A 17615-nucleotide genomic window follows, 5' to 3' on the forward strand; every position below is an offset into this window, starting at 1 on the left:
ACCAAATTTATGAAGTAAATAAGTATTTTTTGTTCATCCGTTACCATTTTCCATGCAAAAATGAGAACATGGATTTTCTTGAATTACAGCACCAACTACCAAGAATCAAAACAAATGTTTAAAGGAAAATGTACCTAGTTTTTTATGTAGAATATGGTTCTGCAATATGAAATGGGGGTTCTCATTTGAAATTTTAAAGTTGCCTCCCGACCCACCCCCAGGGGGGTGGGGTGGCAGGCTAATTTTAGCACCAGCAGATTTTTACCTCGAAAATAATCAACTTTGGAATCTACCCATTTTTTCATGTGAAACTTATTTTTCGAGTTATTCTGGTTTGTCAGCTTAAAATTTACACCCTGTATATTATGATACAGAGTTAAAGATTAATATTTATATTATTTACCCCATTCCCTTAAATGGCACAGAATGCATATACTATTATTATTATTATTATTATTATTATTCGTTACAGTCAACTTTGGACTACGCTAAGCATCAGTCATTTCTTGTGCTTTTTCTTGCGTTCTTCCCAGTACTTCTTCATTTTTTCTGAGTGGGCTTCTTTACGTTCTTGCGACCAGGTTGTTCCCGTCTTCTTTGATTGCGTTCGGTCTTTAAATCCCTGTATTTTGTTGATGGCATTCCTATATTCCATTCTGTTGTAAACTGTCTCTGGTATAATGTTCATTTCTGCAATGTCTTCTTTTACTTCTTTCAGCCAGTTAATTTGTGTCTTTCTGCTTTCCATGTATTCCAGGATTTTCTTTGCCGTTCTTTCTGGTGCCATTCTTTTGACATGCCCATAGAAACTCAGTCTTCTCTTTTTAAAGGATGTTGTCAGTTTTTCAATTTTCTCGTATAACTCTTTATTGGATCGCAATTTATAATCCTGTCCATCCTTTTTAGGTCCTAAGTTCTTTCTCAGTATTTTTCTCTCTTTTATTTCCAATTTCTCCAACAGACGTTTTCTGTTCAGTGGGATGCATTCAATACTATATTTATAGATTATAGATTTATTTATTCAAGAATTCATCTGTGGTATAGAATGAGTTGTCAAGGAGATATGATTTCAATTTATTTTTGCAGCTATTACTGCTGTCTGTCAGACTTTTTATTTCATCTGGTAATTTGTCAAAAATTTGTATAGCAGCATATTTTACCCGTTTCTGTGCCAAAGATAGGTTGAGTAAAGGATATTGTAAGTCTTTCTTTTTCCTGGTATTATAATCACGAATGTCACTGTTGTTTTTAAACTGGTCCATGTTGTTAAGAACAAATTTCATTAGTGAGTAAATGTACTGTAAGGCTGTTGTAATAATTCCCAATCTTTCAAAAAGATGCTTACAAGATGTGCGACTATGAACCCCACACATTATTCTAACCACTTTCTTTTGAGCAGTGAATACTTCTTGTCTAAATGTTGAGTTACTCCAAAATATTATTCCGTATGACATCAGACAGTGAAACTGTGCAAAGTATGTTAGCTTACTAATTTCTGTATCCTCAAAATAGGCAATTATTCTGATTGCAATAGGTTGCTGAACCTAGCATTTTTAGAAGATCCAAAACATGAATTTTCCAATTAAGATTCTCATCTATATGTAACCCCAAAAACTTAGTATACTCTACCCTGTCTACTGACTTCTGTTGATGTGTTATATTTATTGAAGGAACTGTACTTTTTGCAGCAGAAAATTCATGTACTGTGTTTTTTCAAAGTTTAGAGCATGCCCATTTGCCAAAAACCAATTAATGACTTTTCCAAAGACCTTATTTGTATCATTTTCAATTGGAGTTTCTTTTACTGGATTAATAATGATGCTTGTATCATCAGCAAACAGTGTCAGTTTAGCTTCCTCTTTTAGATAGGAAGGGAGGTCGTTCACAATATCAAGAACAGAAAGGGACCAATGATTGAACCCTGTGGAACACCTAATGTAATTTCACCCCAGTTAGATGAAGTGGAAAACTTATTTAAATCACTTGACCCATATAAGGAAACTTTTTGCTTCCTGTTCAGTAGGTATGACTTAAACTACTCATATGCTATTCCATTTGTACCATAGAATTGTAATTTCTGTAATATAATCTCATGGTTCACACAATCAGATGGTTTGGACAAGTCACAGAAAATTCCTATTGGTGACATTTCACTATTTAAAGACTCTATTATGTGGACAGTGAAATTGTATATTGCTGTCTCAGTGGAACAGCATTTTTGAAATCCAAACTGGGATTTACGAAGTATCCCATTACTGTTGAGATGGCTAACCACTCTTGAGTCCATTACTTTCTCGTAGATGTTTGAAAATGCTGTAAGCAAGAATACTGGCTGATAATTATTGACATCTGTGGTGTCCCCTTTAGTATAGAGAGACCTGACAATGGCATATTTTAACCTGTCTGGGAAAATACCTTGAGTTTGTGATTCAATACATATGTGACTCAGGACATCAGCTATAATTGCTCCACATTATTTTAATATCTTATTAGAGGTGTCATCTACTCCAACAGAACATTTATTTTTCAAAGATTTAATGTTGTTACTTATTTCACAAGAGATTGTTAAGTGAAACTTAATCTCACTTAATTTTTTGAAAACAGTCTCTTCCTTGTACTGCCTGGCTTTTTTCTTTGAACTGTTCACACCATTTTTTTTTTCTCCTGCACTTAAGTAATGGTTGTTAAATACATTATCTACTTGTGTACTGTTGGTTAGGATGGTCTAGTTCTCTTTAATAGTAATACTACCTACGTCAGTGGTTATTTTTCCTGTCTCCCTTCTAACAACATTCCATATATATTTGATTTTATTGCTGGAGTTGCTAATTTCTACTCTAACATACATATTTATTGATTTCCTTACTACTTTTCTCAGTATGTTACAATAATTTTTAAAGTGTAAAACTATTTCTGACTCTTTACCAGTTCTTCTGTCTCATAGAGTTTTCTTTTTCTCCCTTAACACACTTTAATACCTGTAGTAATTCCAGGTTTCTTTGAAAAGTGTGTGGTGTTACATTTAGTAATTTTCTTCGGGAAACAGTGTTCAAAAAGGGATATAAATTTATCAAGAAATATGTTGCATTTATCATTAGCATTTGGCTCAATATGTACATCTCCCTGGTATGTTGTTTAAATATTTTGCAGTAAAATATAATATCATTTAATATCATATGTTGTATGTAGTCATCTTTTGTTAATAATGTATAAGTACCTTAAAGAAAAATAGATGTATCCCAGAAATTTTTTTAGAATGTGTGTTTCTTCTTAACAGTTATCACAGTAAGTTTTGAGTAGTAACAGTGATATCCATCTCATCTTTGCAGAATCTGAATCATTGTAAGTTTTGATTGTTGAAGAACAACAGTTAAACATTTTGTTTGGGTGTATTGGTTTTTGAGCTGTAAATATATTAAACTTACGTGTAAACAATACTCTGAATACCAGTGAGAAAATAATTTTACTTATAACCTGATGATACCAAGTGATTCTAAAACACTCTCACTGTTTGCTTATTTTAGTACCTGTAGTGTGTGCTGAGTGCTTTTATTCATGATTTTCATAATGTTGCATTTATATTTAATTAATGTCTATAGTATGTTTGATAGAATAACTACAGAACAGTTCTTATATCAGTAGCACTGTGGCAGCTCTTTTTGCAGTCCCCCTCCTGAAGTTGAAATGACAGAGCCAAGAAGATCTCGAAGAGATATGCCCACTCAGGGAAGAAAAAGGGCTGCAATTATGATGAGTCGGGACAAAGTATCCAGTTACCCAAATCAGCGGAAAGTAAGTGTTACTCATTTTGCTTCATGTTACATGGATCATTTGGACTTATTCATCTTTGTTACTGTGAAAATCATCTGTTCCACTGAACAATAGCTCATAGCTCTTAACGTACGCATTTCGGAACCTATGTTTAAAGGCAGTTTTCCTTGATTTGGTCTATACTAACTCCTCCCAAAATATGGAAAGCCAACAGCTTGCAGTATAAATTTGTTTCACAGTATTGAAGATGAAGAAGTCCTCATAACTCTTATGGTGTGCATTTTAGAGTCCATGTTTACTAGACTTTTTGCTTTGAATGATCATCCCTGTTGTATTCCTGAATATTATATTGACCACTTGTCTCAGGAATCCCTGTATATTCTGGAAATTTGTATGTCTTTTATGTATTTTTATGACTTGCGGTTTCCATCATCACAACATTGTAGGACTTGTTAGCCATGATGGCTGTTAGCCTTGATAAACAAAAGCATAAATATAATTCATGTTTGCAAAGGATTAATCAGACAGACTGAAACAGAGTACTGTATTATTGTTTTTTATCAGTGATGTAGTAAATTCTTACTCTCTTGCTCAGATATACTTTGTTGAAGGAGATCACAATAATACTGTAAAAATATTTGTGGAATCATAAACAAAGGAAGATGATAGAAAGAAGAAATGAATAGTGTTAAAACTTACTGAAAAATTTAGAAAATATACCAAATGAGATGCACACAAATGTTTAGGATCTGTTCATTCATGTGTGTATCAATGTGTTTGTTGTGTAAAAATTAGCAACAATCTACCCTATTCGATTTAGTCTCTCTGGTTACTGGATCTATTTGGTGAAATCACATTTTCAGAACAAATACTAAAAAATTATTTTATGAATTTCTTGTTATATTGTTGATAAACATTACAGAACGGCCTGCGTCTCACAATTTACAGGCTATGCCGCTTAGATTACAGAAATGTGCACTCAAAATAATATTTACAGTAAAGATGAAGATAGTAACTGTTTTTGAAAGAACAGATACCATTGATGACCATGCAGCTTCTCTAGAATAAATGATAATTAATTGAAACCCTAATCTACCGACAGGTGTTGTTGGTATTCCTCAATGGGGAGAGCTGAAAATGTGTGTGCTGACCAGGGCTCGAACCCGGGATCTCCTGCTTACATGGCAGATGCTGTATCCATCTGAGCCACTGAGGGCACAGATGAATAGCATAACTGCAGGGACTTATTCCTTGCATGCTTTATGTGAGACCCACGTTTCCAACTGCCCACAATCTACATACGTAATGTTCCTAATAGATATTGGCCCATCCACTCATTACTCGCGCCAACTAAGGTAACGATTCCCGCAAGAGTTTGGGCAACCTGTGCGCATTCGCACAGACAAAGGTCAATGGCTGGGTATCCTAGAGGGAAGGAGAGGGAAAGACGAAAGGATGTGGGTTTTAAGGGAGAGGGTAAGGAGTCATTCCAATCCCGGGAGCGGAAAGACTTACCTTAGGGGGAAAAAAGGACGGGTATACACTCGCACACACACACATATCCATCCACACATATACAGACACAAGCAGTCATATATATATATATATATATATATATATATATATATATATATATATATATATATATATATATATATATATATATAGATAGATAGATAGATAGATAGATAGTAACTGTTCTCAAAAGAACAGATACCATTGATGACCGTTCAGCTTCTCTATAATAAATGATAATTATTTGAAACCCCCAGCTGTCAACAGGTGTTGTTAATAAACCTTGATGGGGACAACTGAAAATGTGTGCCCCGACTGGGACTCGAACCCAGGAACTCCTGCTTACATGGCAGACACACTATCCATCTGAGCCACCGTGGACACAGATGAATAGCACGACTACATGGACTTATCCCTTACACGCTTCCAGTACATTACATATGTAGATAGTGGACAGTTGGAATGTAGGTCTCACAGGAAGCGTGCAAGGGATAAGTCCCTTCAGTCACGCTATTCCTCTGTGTCTTTGGTGGCTCAGATGGATAGATCATCTGCCATGTAAGTTGGATATCCCAGATTCGAGTCCCAGTCGGGGCACGCATTTACAGCTGTCCCCATTGAGGTATATCAACAATACCTGTTGGCAGCTGAGGGTTTCAATTAATTATCAAATATTTACAGAATTAATAGTGAACATCTGTATTAATTGGTAAACAGAGGTGAGACATTAGTGAAAATAATAAACCTTGTTTTCAGAGTTGAGGTCACTAAAACACAGTAATGAGATTTCTTTCAACTTTAATATAGCCTGTTTGGGTTATGGTGGTAGAAGAATTGTGCATCAGTATAGGGAGGAGTAATGATGGAATAAAAGCATGGACCGTGGTATTGTGTATGAGTGTGACAGTTTTAATTTCAAACCTGCCCACAGTGATTGATGAAGTGAGGCAATTTGACACTTTGATAGTCTCACTATTGACAGACAGGGTTTTAATCTTAGTAGCCCCCCTTGTCTCCATTCAAGACATGTAGACATTGTACTTTCTTGGATTCCGCACACATATGAAACAAGATTGCACATACACATCTATCTAAACATCCAGATGACACATCAATACATGCCAGAGAAAATCAAACAAAAAATTGACATCTCCACAAAAACTTTGCCCAGGATAGCAGTGCAGAATTTCCACTGATTTCAGTGTATAGTGACTAAGTATGTTATACTTTGACTTTCTAGAAATACAATATGGAGTATGATTCTTTGAGTATGACCCAGCTGATGAAGCTGGAGCACTGGTACAATGTAGTTACATTGCACCTGTGTGATTGAAGAAAAATGGAAGTTTATGAGCTGTGCTATCATATTTAGTGCTTGCTTATTGGCCTGTCTACCACTCAACATCTTAAATATGCACTTACATCTTCACTTACTTAATTGCTACATGTTTAACACTGTTAAGTAAGCTTTCAAACTTTTGTTCATCTGTAGAGCTTACAGATAAACCACACAAGTACATAAATAATGAATAGTTAAATGCTACTTTTAGAGATGTGTTTGGTTGTCAGAACATCAATTGTGAGCTAGTGAGCTACAGAAAATGACTGTGTGCATCTTGAGGTTTCATATTATTGTACAACTAGTAAGGGAAAGGTGCACACAAAAATTCTGAAGTCACAGGCCTTTTATGAGAACGAGAATTATGTCAAACAGCTCCTTGAAACCTGTACACTTCAGTGACTTTGGGAACAAAATGTTAGAAGTCTTACAGAGCATCTCAATATGGAATGTTTTAAAATACAGTGAAGTAGTTAGTTAAAATGTTCTTCTGATCTGTAGCGATAAATGGAGAAGCATTCATTCTATAATTTGTAATGGTGTGCAGTTCTCATAATGAAGGAGAACCATCAGATATATAAAGTGAGTTACAATAACTATTAAAAACGTTAGAGAGCTGTTAGAAATTACATTTATCATTTCACCACTATAAACTACTTGTGCTTACTTATGCAAAATTGTAATACAGAAAACAAACACAGAGGATGCTGCAGTGAAAAAAGGATGATGTTTATTTAGTTATATTGATTATATAAAGTAGTTGCTGTTTGCCTACTGTTAATGCTTTAAAATATGCAAGGCTACACTGATATTTAAACAGTTACCTATTAGCTTCTTGTCATGCAGTTAAAAGAAATCTTGAATCATTGTACCTAGAGTTTGTACAAGAAGCAGTTAATAATATATATATTAATGTACTTTTGAATTTATAAGGATTCTAAATTTTTTGTTTATTTTAAGATGGAAATTTGTTGAAGATAATCATACCTGAATACAGATGTCCATTGTCAAACCCAGAGTACTACCTATCCTCTCCAACCAAAACACAACATCAAAAACTTACTAGGGAAAATGGTGTGGTGGGGTGGTCTATTAAACATAAGGATTGCACTTTTCAACACAGATTTTTTTTCAGGTACAAAAGTGGCATTAATCTTAGGAAAATCTTGATCAATAAATTTTTGCTGTGTTAACATTATAAAGCAACCATTTCACAGATTAACAACACCCAGAAAATTTAATGTGTGGATAATTAAAGTCAACTGCCAGTCAAGAAACAGTTATCGAAAAACAAGCTCATTTAAATATGATGTTAGTTAAAATGTAATAGTTTGGGCATTTAGTGCAATAATTAACAGTTTTGTAAAATATCTTGTTAAATACAGTTATTAAAACCTTTGAAAGCTCCAATTCTTGTAAGACAACAAATAATTTCGAAAATGCCAGACATGCTCTTGATATCTCCACTGTGACTTCCATATAAAATAAATATTAACAAATTCTCATCACTTTTATATACAGTGTACTACCAAAGATGTTGATCAAACCATCAATAACATTCAGTTTCCTCATGCTAATTTGACCAGTAACCCATTTCTAAACAAGGCAAAGCTGGTAAACATTTAGATGGTGATCTGAAAATGAACTAGTAGGAATGTTCTCATAGAGTGTTAATGAAAATTAACTAGTATGAATACCATACAGTGGTAGTATAAATTCACTGTTCCTACCAAGTCTCACAGGAAGTGGTCTTTAGTCTACACAACTGATATCTCTTGTATATATTAACATTTAAACCATTAAGAACTTATCAGCTAAACTCCACTTGATAATTTATTGACTACAATACACAACACATGTGCTTAGAACTTTTTTTAAGTTTTTATTAAATAACAAGTGCACCTACTTGACATCAATAGCACACAACAGCAAATACAGCTCAGAACATGGTCAAGGGCAAATGCACTCGGAAAACGGGGAAGGGTATAACAACTGTCCAATCAGAATGTGCTATGCAAAATAACAACTATGTGTAAGTCTCTCCTGTGGCTTAATATACAGTGTGTTTGAAAAAGAACTGCCTAGTTTTAACATGTCCTAGAATCTGTTAAAAGTGACATACAGTATTCTAGTTTGTGGTGTTTGATCCATCAACTCTCAAAGTTTGGCTCCCCTGCAGTTGGCCAGTCTGCTTGACTTGGAGCTGGCACCAATGCTATTTTTTCCTCTGTCCCCTCAGTTCAGTCCAGGTGTGTGTGCAATGCAGTGCAGAGCAACTCAGCAATGATGTGTATTTCGCAACAGAAAGCTCACTGTGTTATTTGGCTTGTGAAAACTGAGTCATTTATAACAGTGCAATGTAATTTAAGATGTCAGTATGGTGGTTATGGCAAAAACTGGCTAAAGTCTTTCAAGGAATCCAGTACTGTTTTAAAAGCAAAATCATCAGGTAGACCAAGAACTTTTGAAAATGTTTTGTGAATAGACCCATGTTTCGTGTGTTCGTAGCCCGAAGAAGTCATTGCTCTAACGTAGTCTACAATTCAGAGTGCCTAAAAGTACTGTGTATGTTGTTGAGCATAAAAGACTTAAGTTGCGCACCTACAAATTGCAACTGTTACATGAAATAAAACCTTCTGATAAAATCAAAAGGTAGAGTTTGCTGTTGACTTTCTACACAGATTTGATGATGATGTCAATTTTTTAAAAAAGATTCTATTTTCTGATGAGGCTTCATTTCATGTCAGTGTAATAGTTAATCATCATAACTACAGAATTTGTGGGGCAGAGCATCCACATAAAGTTATTCAGCATCAACATGACTCTCACAAAGTTAATGTCTGGTGTGGTTTGACGGAAAATCATGTGATTGGTCTTTTCATTTTTGTAGAAAAAACAATAAACAGGGGCATTTACTTTGACACAAATTTTATGAATTTCTCACCTCAGATGGTAAAAACAGAACTCCTAGAGGATCACTTTATTGTTCTTCTGTCTGTCTGTTCAAAACCCTTTTTCTCAATAACCAGTAGACGTATCAAGTTTAAATTTATGCCACATATTAAGGTCTACAGTCCCTTGGCGATGTAAAAAAGTGAAGCACCTATGTCAGTGCAGTTGAAAGGTACAGCCATTTATGTCACTTATTTTGATACTCACAAACTCACTCGTGAGAACTTACAGGGTACTTCACATTGACTTAGGATCATTTAAATTTTCCAAGAAGCATGGTTTCACACTACAACCAAAGGAATTTGTAATTATATCACATGGAAGGGGGAGAAAATGGGGGTTGTTTGTTATCAGACTATCTGTCTGACAGTGTGTCTGTCTATTAAGACCCCCTTTTCTCAGGAATGAGTAGCTATATCAAGCTAAAATTTGTGTCACATACTAACATGCATGGTCTCTTGGTGGTATAATAAACGTTACCTTCTAAGTCAATGCAGTCAAAAGATACGGCCATTTATGTAATATATTTTGATGTTCGCAACTCCACACGTCAAATTCTCTTGATCTAGAATCATGAAATTAGCCAAGAAGCAAGGTTTCACAGCACAAACAAAGAAAAACTTAATAATAAAAAAATTCTTTTGTGTTTTATTATCTGACTTCAAACTTGAAATTAAAACATTCTCGAAAGTTTTGGAATCCTCTGGTCCTTATCAATGTCAATAACAGGCAAAAATCAATGAGCTTCTCAATTCCTGGAATGGATGAACTTTCTATACACAAAATTAAGTTTGTCCAGAATCTTTAGTGAGCAACTCCTACTTGCACCTGCCGAGTTTTTTTAGTTCTTCAAATTTTTTGTAGTAGTTCAGTTTTGTCTTAAATTTTCAATTTTCATGGAAGTGTTCAAATGTTTCTTAGTTCTACATTCTCTCTCATTGTTCAAATTTATTTCTTAAATTTTCATTTTTTTAGAAGTGGGGTTCAGTTTCAAAAACCTGCAGTCTACTGAATCAACCAACACTCTCTTCATCTTTTTTTACAAATCTGTAAAGTTTGTAATTAGCCTGAGAGTACTATTATCCACATATTTATCTCTGTACTGCTGAGTTTCCTCTGATTTTTAATCAGGATCACTCCAGAGATTTAGTTTTTCACAGATACTTTTCTGTAATTCAGTGTCAGAGCCTTTGAAAAGCAATATCTTCAAAATATATTTTTATTTATTTATTTACTTATGTGTTTATTTCACCTGGCAAGATCAGGACCTTCAGACAATCTTACATCTAACTTCAGTTTTCCTTCGGTTGTGTTGTATTGTTTTATTGATCCACTTCGTCATTTTTGTACATAGACACCAATTAATATTGGGCAATTCAGTTGTTATGAGATGAGACATCATTAATTAATTTGGTGATTTATATATCTGCTATGTTCCTTAGCGTTTTTCAGTCAAACTGTGGTTAAATCTCACAAAAATATACATGCATGAACAGCTACACTTCTTCTGAAGAACTTTACTGGCAGAAGTAAAGCTGTGAGTACCGGGCGTGAGTCGTGCTTCGGTAGCTCAGTTGGTACAGCACTTGCCCGCGAAAGGCAAAGGTCCCGAGTTCGAGTCTCAGTCGGGCACACAGTTTTAATCTGCCAGGAAGTTTTATATAGTTATTGTAGTTAAAAAGAATGCAGCATGATTATAGTTTACAACAGCAGGTTTTTTATTTATTTTTTTTTTTTTTTTTTTTTTTTTTTTTTTTTTTTTTTTTTTTTTTTTTTTTTTTTTTTTTGTGGCACTAAGTCATGATACTCTTCAGAAGGATGTTTACAGTTTTTGTACCATCTTAAAGACCATAGTCTGCAACTTCAGCTTCTGTCTAAATGACACAAATTTGAAAATGAAAAGGTATTTACAATTTATACAACATACACAAATATTGATTATTTTACTGACTGAAGGATTCCGATGGAACGCATCACAACTATAGAAGCTGCTGGCTTCCCTAGCTGTTATACAATGTAGGAATAATTTTCATCACCACAGTAGTACAATTTATTTAAAACACAGAGTTTTAGAATCAGTTTAAAATTCTGTAATTTTTTTTGTTTTAATGTAATGTGTTTAAACATTACAGTTTGTATGGTTCATGATCAATTTATAGTAGTAACAATAGTAATAAATTAGGATGCTCTTTTTCAGTATACTGATGGATGCCAATGCAGAGCTTAAATAACTGCTAAAAGTTCTCTCAGATATCGTTAAGAAGATAGTAATGGAGATCTTAATTTTTCTACTTTGGCACTATAAAATTCAAGATCAGTTACTTCATGTATTGTGATATATACTTGCATACAGATCAACAACACTGCCATTGACAAGCTCAGTAATGTTGGCAAATTAACACCTTGGCCTTGTAGTCATCTGCAAAAATGACAGTGTCAAACTGGAATGTGAATAATTGGTCCATAGTCAGACTATTGTCATGAATATTTCAAAGATAGTTCAGTATGTCCAAGTGCACAGTCCTCTCTGAGGCATGTTTATGAGAGACACACTATTCCACAATGTATAATATGTTTCTGAAGTAGGTCTGCACCAACTGAAACAACTTTCCAGGACATTGATTGCTCTGCATTTCTATTTGTGGAAATATCTCACCTGATAAATTAAATATGACAACTGCAACACATGCTACAGTTGAGACATTTGTATTCAAAACCAGTCCAACCTGATCTAGGTTTTTCATAGTTTCCCAGATTAATTCAGGTGAGGGGTGGAACAGTTCATACTATAAGGCCAAGGTGGACTGCCAGTCCCATAGCTGTCAAACTAGACCTGTAAGTATGTACATGCCTATACATTTGAATTATGTTATTTTTGTTTTTCTTAAATTCCAAGGCCATGACATGTCTAGTTTTGTAGTAAAAGTGGTCTACAAATGAATAGGACTGCTGCTGCTGCTGCAAAACCTACATGGAATGAAATTGGTTTGAGAAATACAGATACCTGTCATATTATGAACTAACCATTTCAGTGAGAGATGAAAACTGAGCTTTTACATAACTACAAAAAGAACACATCTCTTACACTGATAAGAATAAAAATAATAAAAAGAAAAAAGCATTTTGCTCAGATCAACACATGGCTTCATTTGAGTACTGAGATTCAGTATTGTTGCTATCTCCCATTCCATGCCCAACGGACACTACAGGAAGTCACTACAGTGGGTATGAAATACTCTTCACCGTGCACTGTGCAGCAGATTGCACATTATATGTGTAGGTTATTTGAATACATGGTGTTTGTTCCTTCGAAAGAACAGACACCACACAGATCCCACAACTGTTAAACATTATATGTAAATTGAAGGGGGTCACTGTTAGCAGCTGCAGCAGGACATTAAGCGGAATCTGTGGCGATGAGTGAATATATGTACCGAACCGGAATTCGAACTCAGTATCTCCTGCTTACGAAGTCGGTGCAGTAATCACGTCTGCAACTGCACAGACTATCTCAGTACACCTCATGGCTGATCCACACTACCACTGAGTGCCACCTATATGCAGTCCCTCTCCATTATACTGCTGTTCACTACTTAGAGATTCCCACAGGTGGTCAGATGTGTCTGTGCATTCACAGTGAAGAAAGTGGATCCTTGCCCAGCCAGGTTTATCAATTATTTTAATGTATGATGTCTGTTCCTTCTAAAGAGCAGACACCATGCAGATCCTGCAACTGTGAAAAATTACAGGTAAATTGAAGGAGTGTGGATAGGGGACACTTGGTGGAAGTGTGAATCAGCTGTGAGGTGTACCAAGAAAGTCCATGCTGTTGAGATAATGCTGTGACCCGGATGGCGCAATGGTTACTGCATCTGCCTAGTAAGCATGAGATCCCAGGTTCAAATCCCTGTCCAGTACAGATTTTCCACATCGCCTCTAATTCCGCTTAATGTCCCACTGCAGCTGATAGTAGTGGCCCGCCTTCAATTTAGATATAGTGTTTCACAACTGCGGGATTTGCAAGGCATCTGTTCTTTCAAAGGAACAGACACCATGCTTTCAAGTAATTGATAAGCCTGTTCTTTCAGAGGGACAGACACCATGCTTTCAAATAATTGATAAGCCTGGCAGGGTAATGGATCCACTTTCTTCAGTACGAATGCAAAAATATGTCTGTCCTCCTGTGGGAATCTCTAAGTAGCGAACAGGAGTATAATGGACAGGGACTGCGGATAGGTGGCGCTCGGTGGGAATGTGGATTGGCCTTGAGGCATGGCGAGATAGTCCATGCAGTTACAATAATACTGCTTCTCGGATGGCGCACTGGTTACTGTACCTGCCTAATAAATAGGAGATCCTGGGTTTGAGTCCCAGTCCAATACACATTTTCGCTCATCGCCACTGATTCCGCTTAGTGTTCCACTGCAGCTGATAGCAGTGATGCCCTTTCAATTTACATATGTATATGTGTCTGTATGTGTGGATGGATATGTGCGTGTGTGCGAGTGTATACCTGTCCTTTTTTCCCCCTAAGGTAAGTCTTTCCGCTCCCGGGATTGGAATGACTCCTTACCCTCTCCCTTAAAACCCACTTCCTTTCGTCTTCCCCTCTCCTTCCCTCTTTCCTGATGAGGCAACAGTTTGTTGCGAAAGCTTGAATTTTGTGTGTATGTTTGTGTTTGTTTGTGTGTCTATCGACCTGCCAGCGCTTTTGTTCGGTAAGTCACCTCATCTTTGTTTTTATATACATATGTATAGATGTATATATTTGTTCTCACATTAGAAAATTGTTGTGCCTAACACATTGTTAAATAAATCTCCAGTAAGACCTGGTATATTTCATGATATTTATTGTAACATATTTCACCTTCATAAGGGTGTCATTATTAACTGTAACTGAACAGTACAGATTTCTGCATAAAATACATGTCATCTATGTTAACCATTTTAAGAGAATGAAAGGATCAGTTTTTTTTTTTCCTCTCCCCCCCTGCCCCCCCCCCCCCCTCCCCCGCCACCGCCACCACCAAATTGTTCAAGGATGTCAGGAAAAATGTTGGACAAAATAAGATGTTTTTAATTCAGAAAATTATTTTTATTCAGTTCGCATTTATGCAAAACTGTGGGAAACTTATCATATACACTCATAAGTGAGGTTTTGCACATATGCAGAACTGTGTAAAGTTTTTCACACTAAAAGGTTATTAACGGTAAAAAATATTTTTTTCCATGTCAAATTAACAACAGATATGAAAGAATTAATGACATATTTGAAAATTAATGAAAGACACATGTTTTAAACACTATGGAATGCAAGAAAGCAGTTTTTGTCTTCATTTAAACATAAATTCACTCTGCACTTTTCACACTTGATAAAGGTATAGCCTTTGCAGTTAGGGTGTTTGCATGTTGTTCTCTTCTTATTCCACACTGGCCAGTGATCATAAGGATCTAATCTTACTTCCTTTGGAGGTAGTGATGATCCCTTATATCTCATCCTTTTTATCTCTATTGGATCTGTGCTAGCTGGCCTACCTCGTTTTTTTGCTCCAGGACCAATCTGCAAAGAGTTTGAGCCAACTCAGTTCTAAATTTCTTCTGATTCATTGGCATGTTTGCTGCTGTTTTTTCCATTAGTACCCTTCTGTACAGAATCCATGAATTTATTACAATTATATCAATCAGATGGAAAAACAAACGTAAATACCAGCATTTGGATCTAATCTTTATATGACATCTTCCAATGTTGCTATCCAACAAATCTACATTTCCCGTATGTGAGTTGTAAACAGAAACAACAGCTGGACACTGCACCATTCTGTGCTCTCTCTTCTTTCTGTCAAATCTTGTCACTTCAGATTTTGGCAGCTCACCAACAAATGTAGACAGGAAACAGACATTATTATTATCTTTATAGAAAGCAGAGGCAATGTCCACATTGTCAACAGTAGTGATGTATTTCTCAGAATAGCCACATACTTCCTTCTTCAGTTCCATTTCACTTTGAAATTTGCAATTTGGTATCCTATTCATTTGTATTGTTCCTACACTCTGGATCCCAAGTTTGAAAAGGTATACAACTAGATCCGTAGAGGTATATTATCTGTCAAAGTAGATTTTGTAATTCTGATACCTTGGAACTTCCCTTATGAGGCAAATCACAACGTTTCCAGTTGCTCCTATATCTGGTTCATTATCTATCCTGAATTTTGGATTATTTTCTTGCCCACTGTAGATTTCAATTTTGTGTGCAAACCCCATATCCCCACACAAAGCAAATAGTGTATACCCCCATTTATGTGGTTTGTCTTTCATATAAACCTTCATGTGGTGCCTTGCTTTGGTTGCGCAGATTTGTTCATCAACTGACAAATAGTCACTCATTGGAATCAAAAGACATTTTTTATTCACATGATCAATTATAGGGTTGATTTTGTACAATTTGTCATGATCTTGACACTCAGGATCTAGCCGCTTTGTATTGTCATTGAAATGCAAAGTGGCCATCAGACTCTCAAAGTATCTCTGAGACAATGTCTGTTTTACTACCTCAACACCAATAACATCATTCCAGAAATCACGGGCAGCAGTAGGTGGAGCCAAAGAACTAATAATACATATGCCTATAAGTTTATGAATGTCATGAACATTGCAATTAAATTGCTTGTTTTGATTTTTTTGTGTGCTGTAAAGATTAGTTTCATCAACAATTTTTGCCATTAATTCATCATTAAAAAATATTTAAAAAACTGATATGGCGTGAACAACTCTAGAACTGACTGTGGCAGTGAGGACTTTCCTTTGAATATAAATTTATCATTTCCAAATGAATCACTTTGTTTTTTCCAGATGATTCAATTTTTCTGAACCTTTTGGTGTTTTTCAGAAGCTTGTGGTACCTGTCCATCAGCAACAGCTTCATTCTCATCATCCTTCAAACAATAATTTTTGAATTATGTGTATTAACTACAGTAGCCACAGGCTCGCTATCACTATCTGCAGATTACAGATCATTTACGTTTATTGTCGGGTCTTCATCTGAATCGTCAAAATCTAACTCATCTTCACTGGCAGAAGGACATTCTAGGGCCATGAATTCTTCACACGTCATCACTTTACGCCGTCCATTGTCGAAATATGAGAATGACTCCATTACAGCACTCAAACTATCACGATAAACTAGAAAAAAGCAGAAAGAAGGAAACACTACTTTCTCATCCTTCAATTGTGGATAGAAGTATTATTACGCACTACTGCACATATGCAAATGAAATTGATTTGTATACTACTCACATATTTATTAGCAGAAATACAAGATGAACGGAGCCCGAATACTCTCCAAAGGTCGTAGAAGCACTACAAATTTTTTGCATTCATGTGTTCTTCCATTCAAGTACTAACAATCACTGCCGAAAGAGAGCAATGTCAGCCTGATTTACAATGCTACTCACAGCGACACACGTTGTCGCATCATACACTCAGTAGCGTATTCTAGTGGCAGAATCTTATCAGTTACTGTCATAATACAACATAGCACATCAGCAAAGCAGTTTCAAGCATTAAACTTTAACAATGGCAAAAAGAGAGTTGAAACTTTGCTTTGCACATCTGCAAAGCAACGCAGTGAAGGGTTAAATTAATTACAATAAAAATCATATCTGTTCCTACTTGACATCACCACCTTTCACCCTGCTACAAAAATAAACTTTTTCTCTTCTGGCATTGAACCTATTATCAAACAAATCCCAGCACAATGTTATAAATTATTCAGTCAGCCGTACTTAAATACCATGATTAAGCTGAGGATTAAGATATGCTTCTATTAATATCTTCCTGCGTATTAACATATGTATCATCAAATTTCCAAGTCTGGCTCAGACTTCATACACTCAGTATAACTTACTTAGACTACTTGACTAAGTACGCAGGAGCAGATTTTAGTTCACTGTTTTCAGCTGGAACAGATTCATGTGATGCCCAGTAACTACTGTGGTCCATGTTCTCTCTGGTAGGTGGCTCTACTATCACCACATCTCAT

The 17615-nt window shown here is 35.6% G+C and overlaps 1 protein-coding gene across 1 annotated transcript in view; it reads left to right on the top strand.

Annotated features, from left to right (window-relative positions):
- The window catches only part of LOC124594764 (regulating synaptic membrane exocytosis protein 2), a 1241912-nt gene that overhangs the window by 602437 nt on the left and 621860 nt on the right, over positions 1 to 17615 (top strand). The window contains exon 12 of the mRNA XM_047133151.1: positions 3654 to 3792. Within this exon, the coding sequence (XP_046989107.1) occupies positions 3654 to 3792 (139 nt within the window). The remainder of the gene's footprint in view (positions 1 to 3653; positions 3793 to 17615) is intronic.

The sequence above is a fragment of the Schistocerca americana genome, chromosome 2 (genome assembly GCF_021461395.2).
Source record: "Schistocerca americana isolate TAMUIC-IGC-003095 chromosome 2, iqSchAmer2.1, whole genome shotgun sequence".
In the NCBI taxonomy this organism is placed as follows: Eukaryota; Metazoa; Arthropoda; class Insecta; order Orthoptera; family Acrididae; genus Schistocerca; species Schistocerca americana.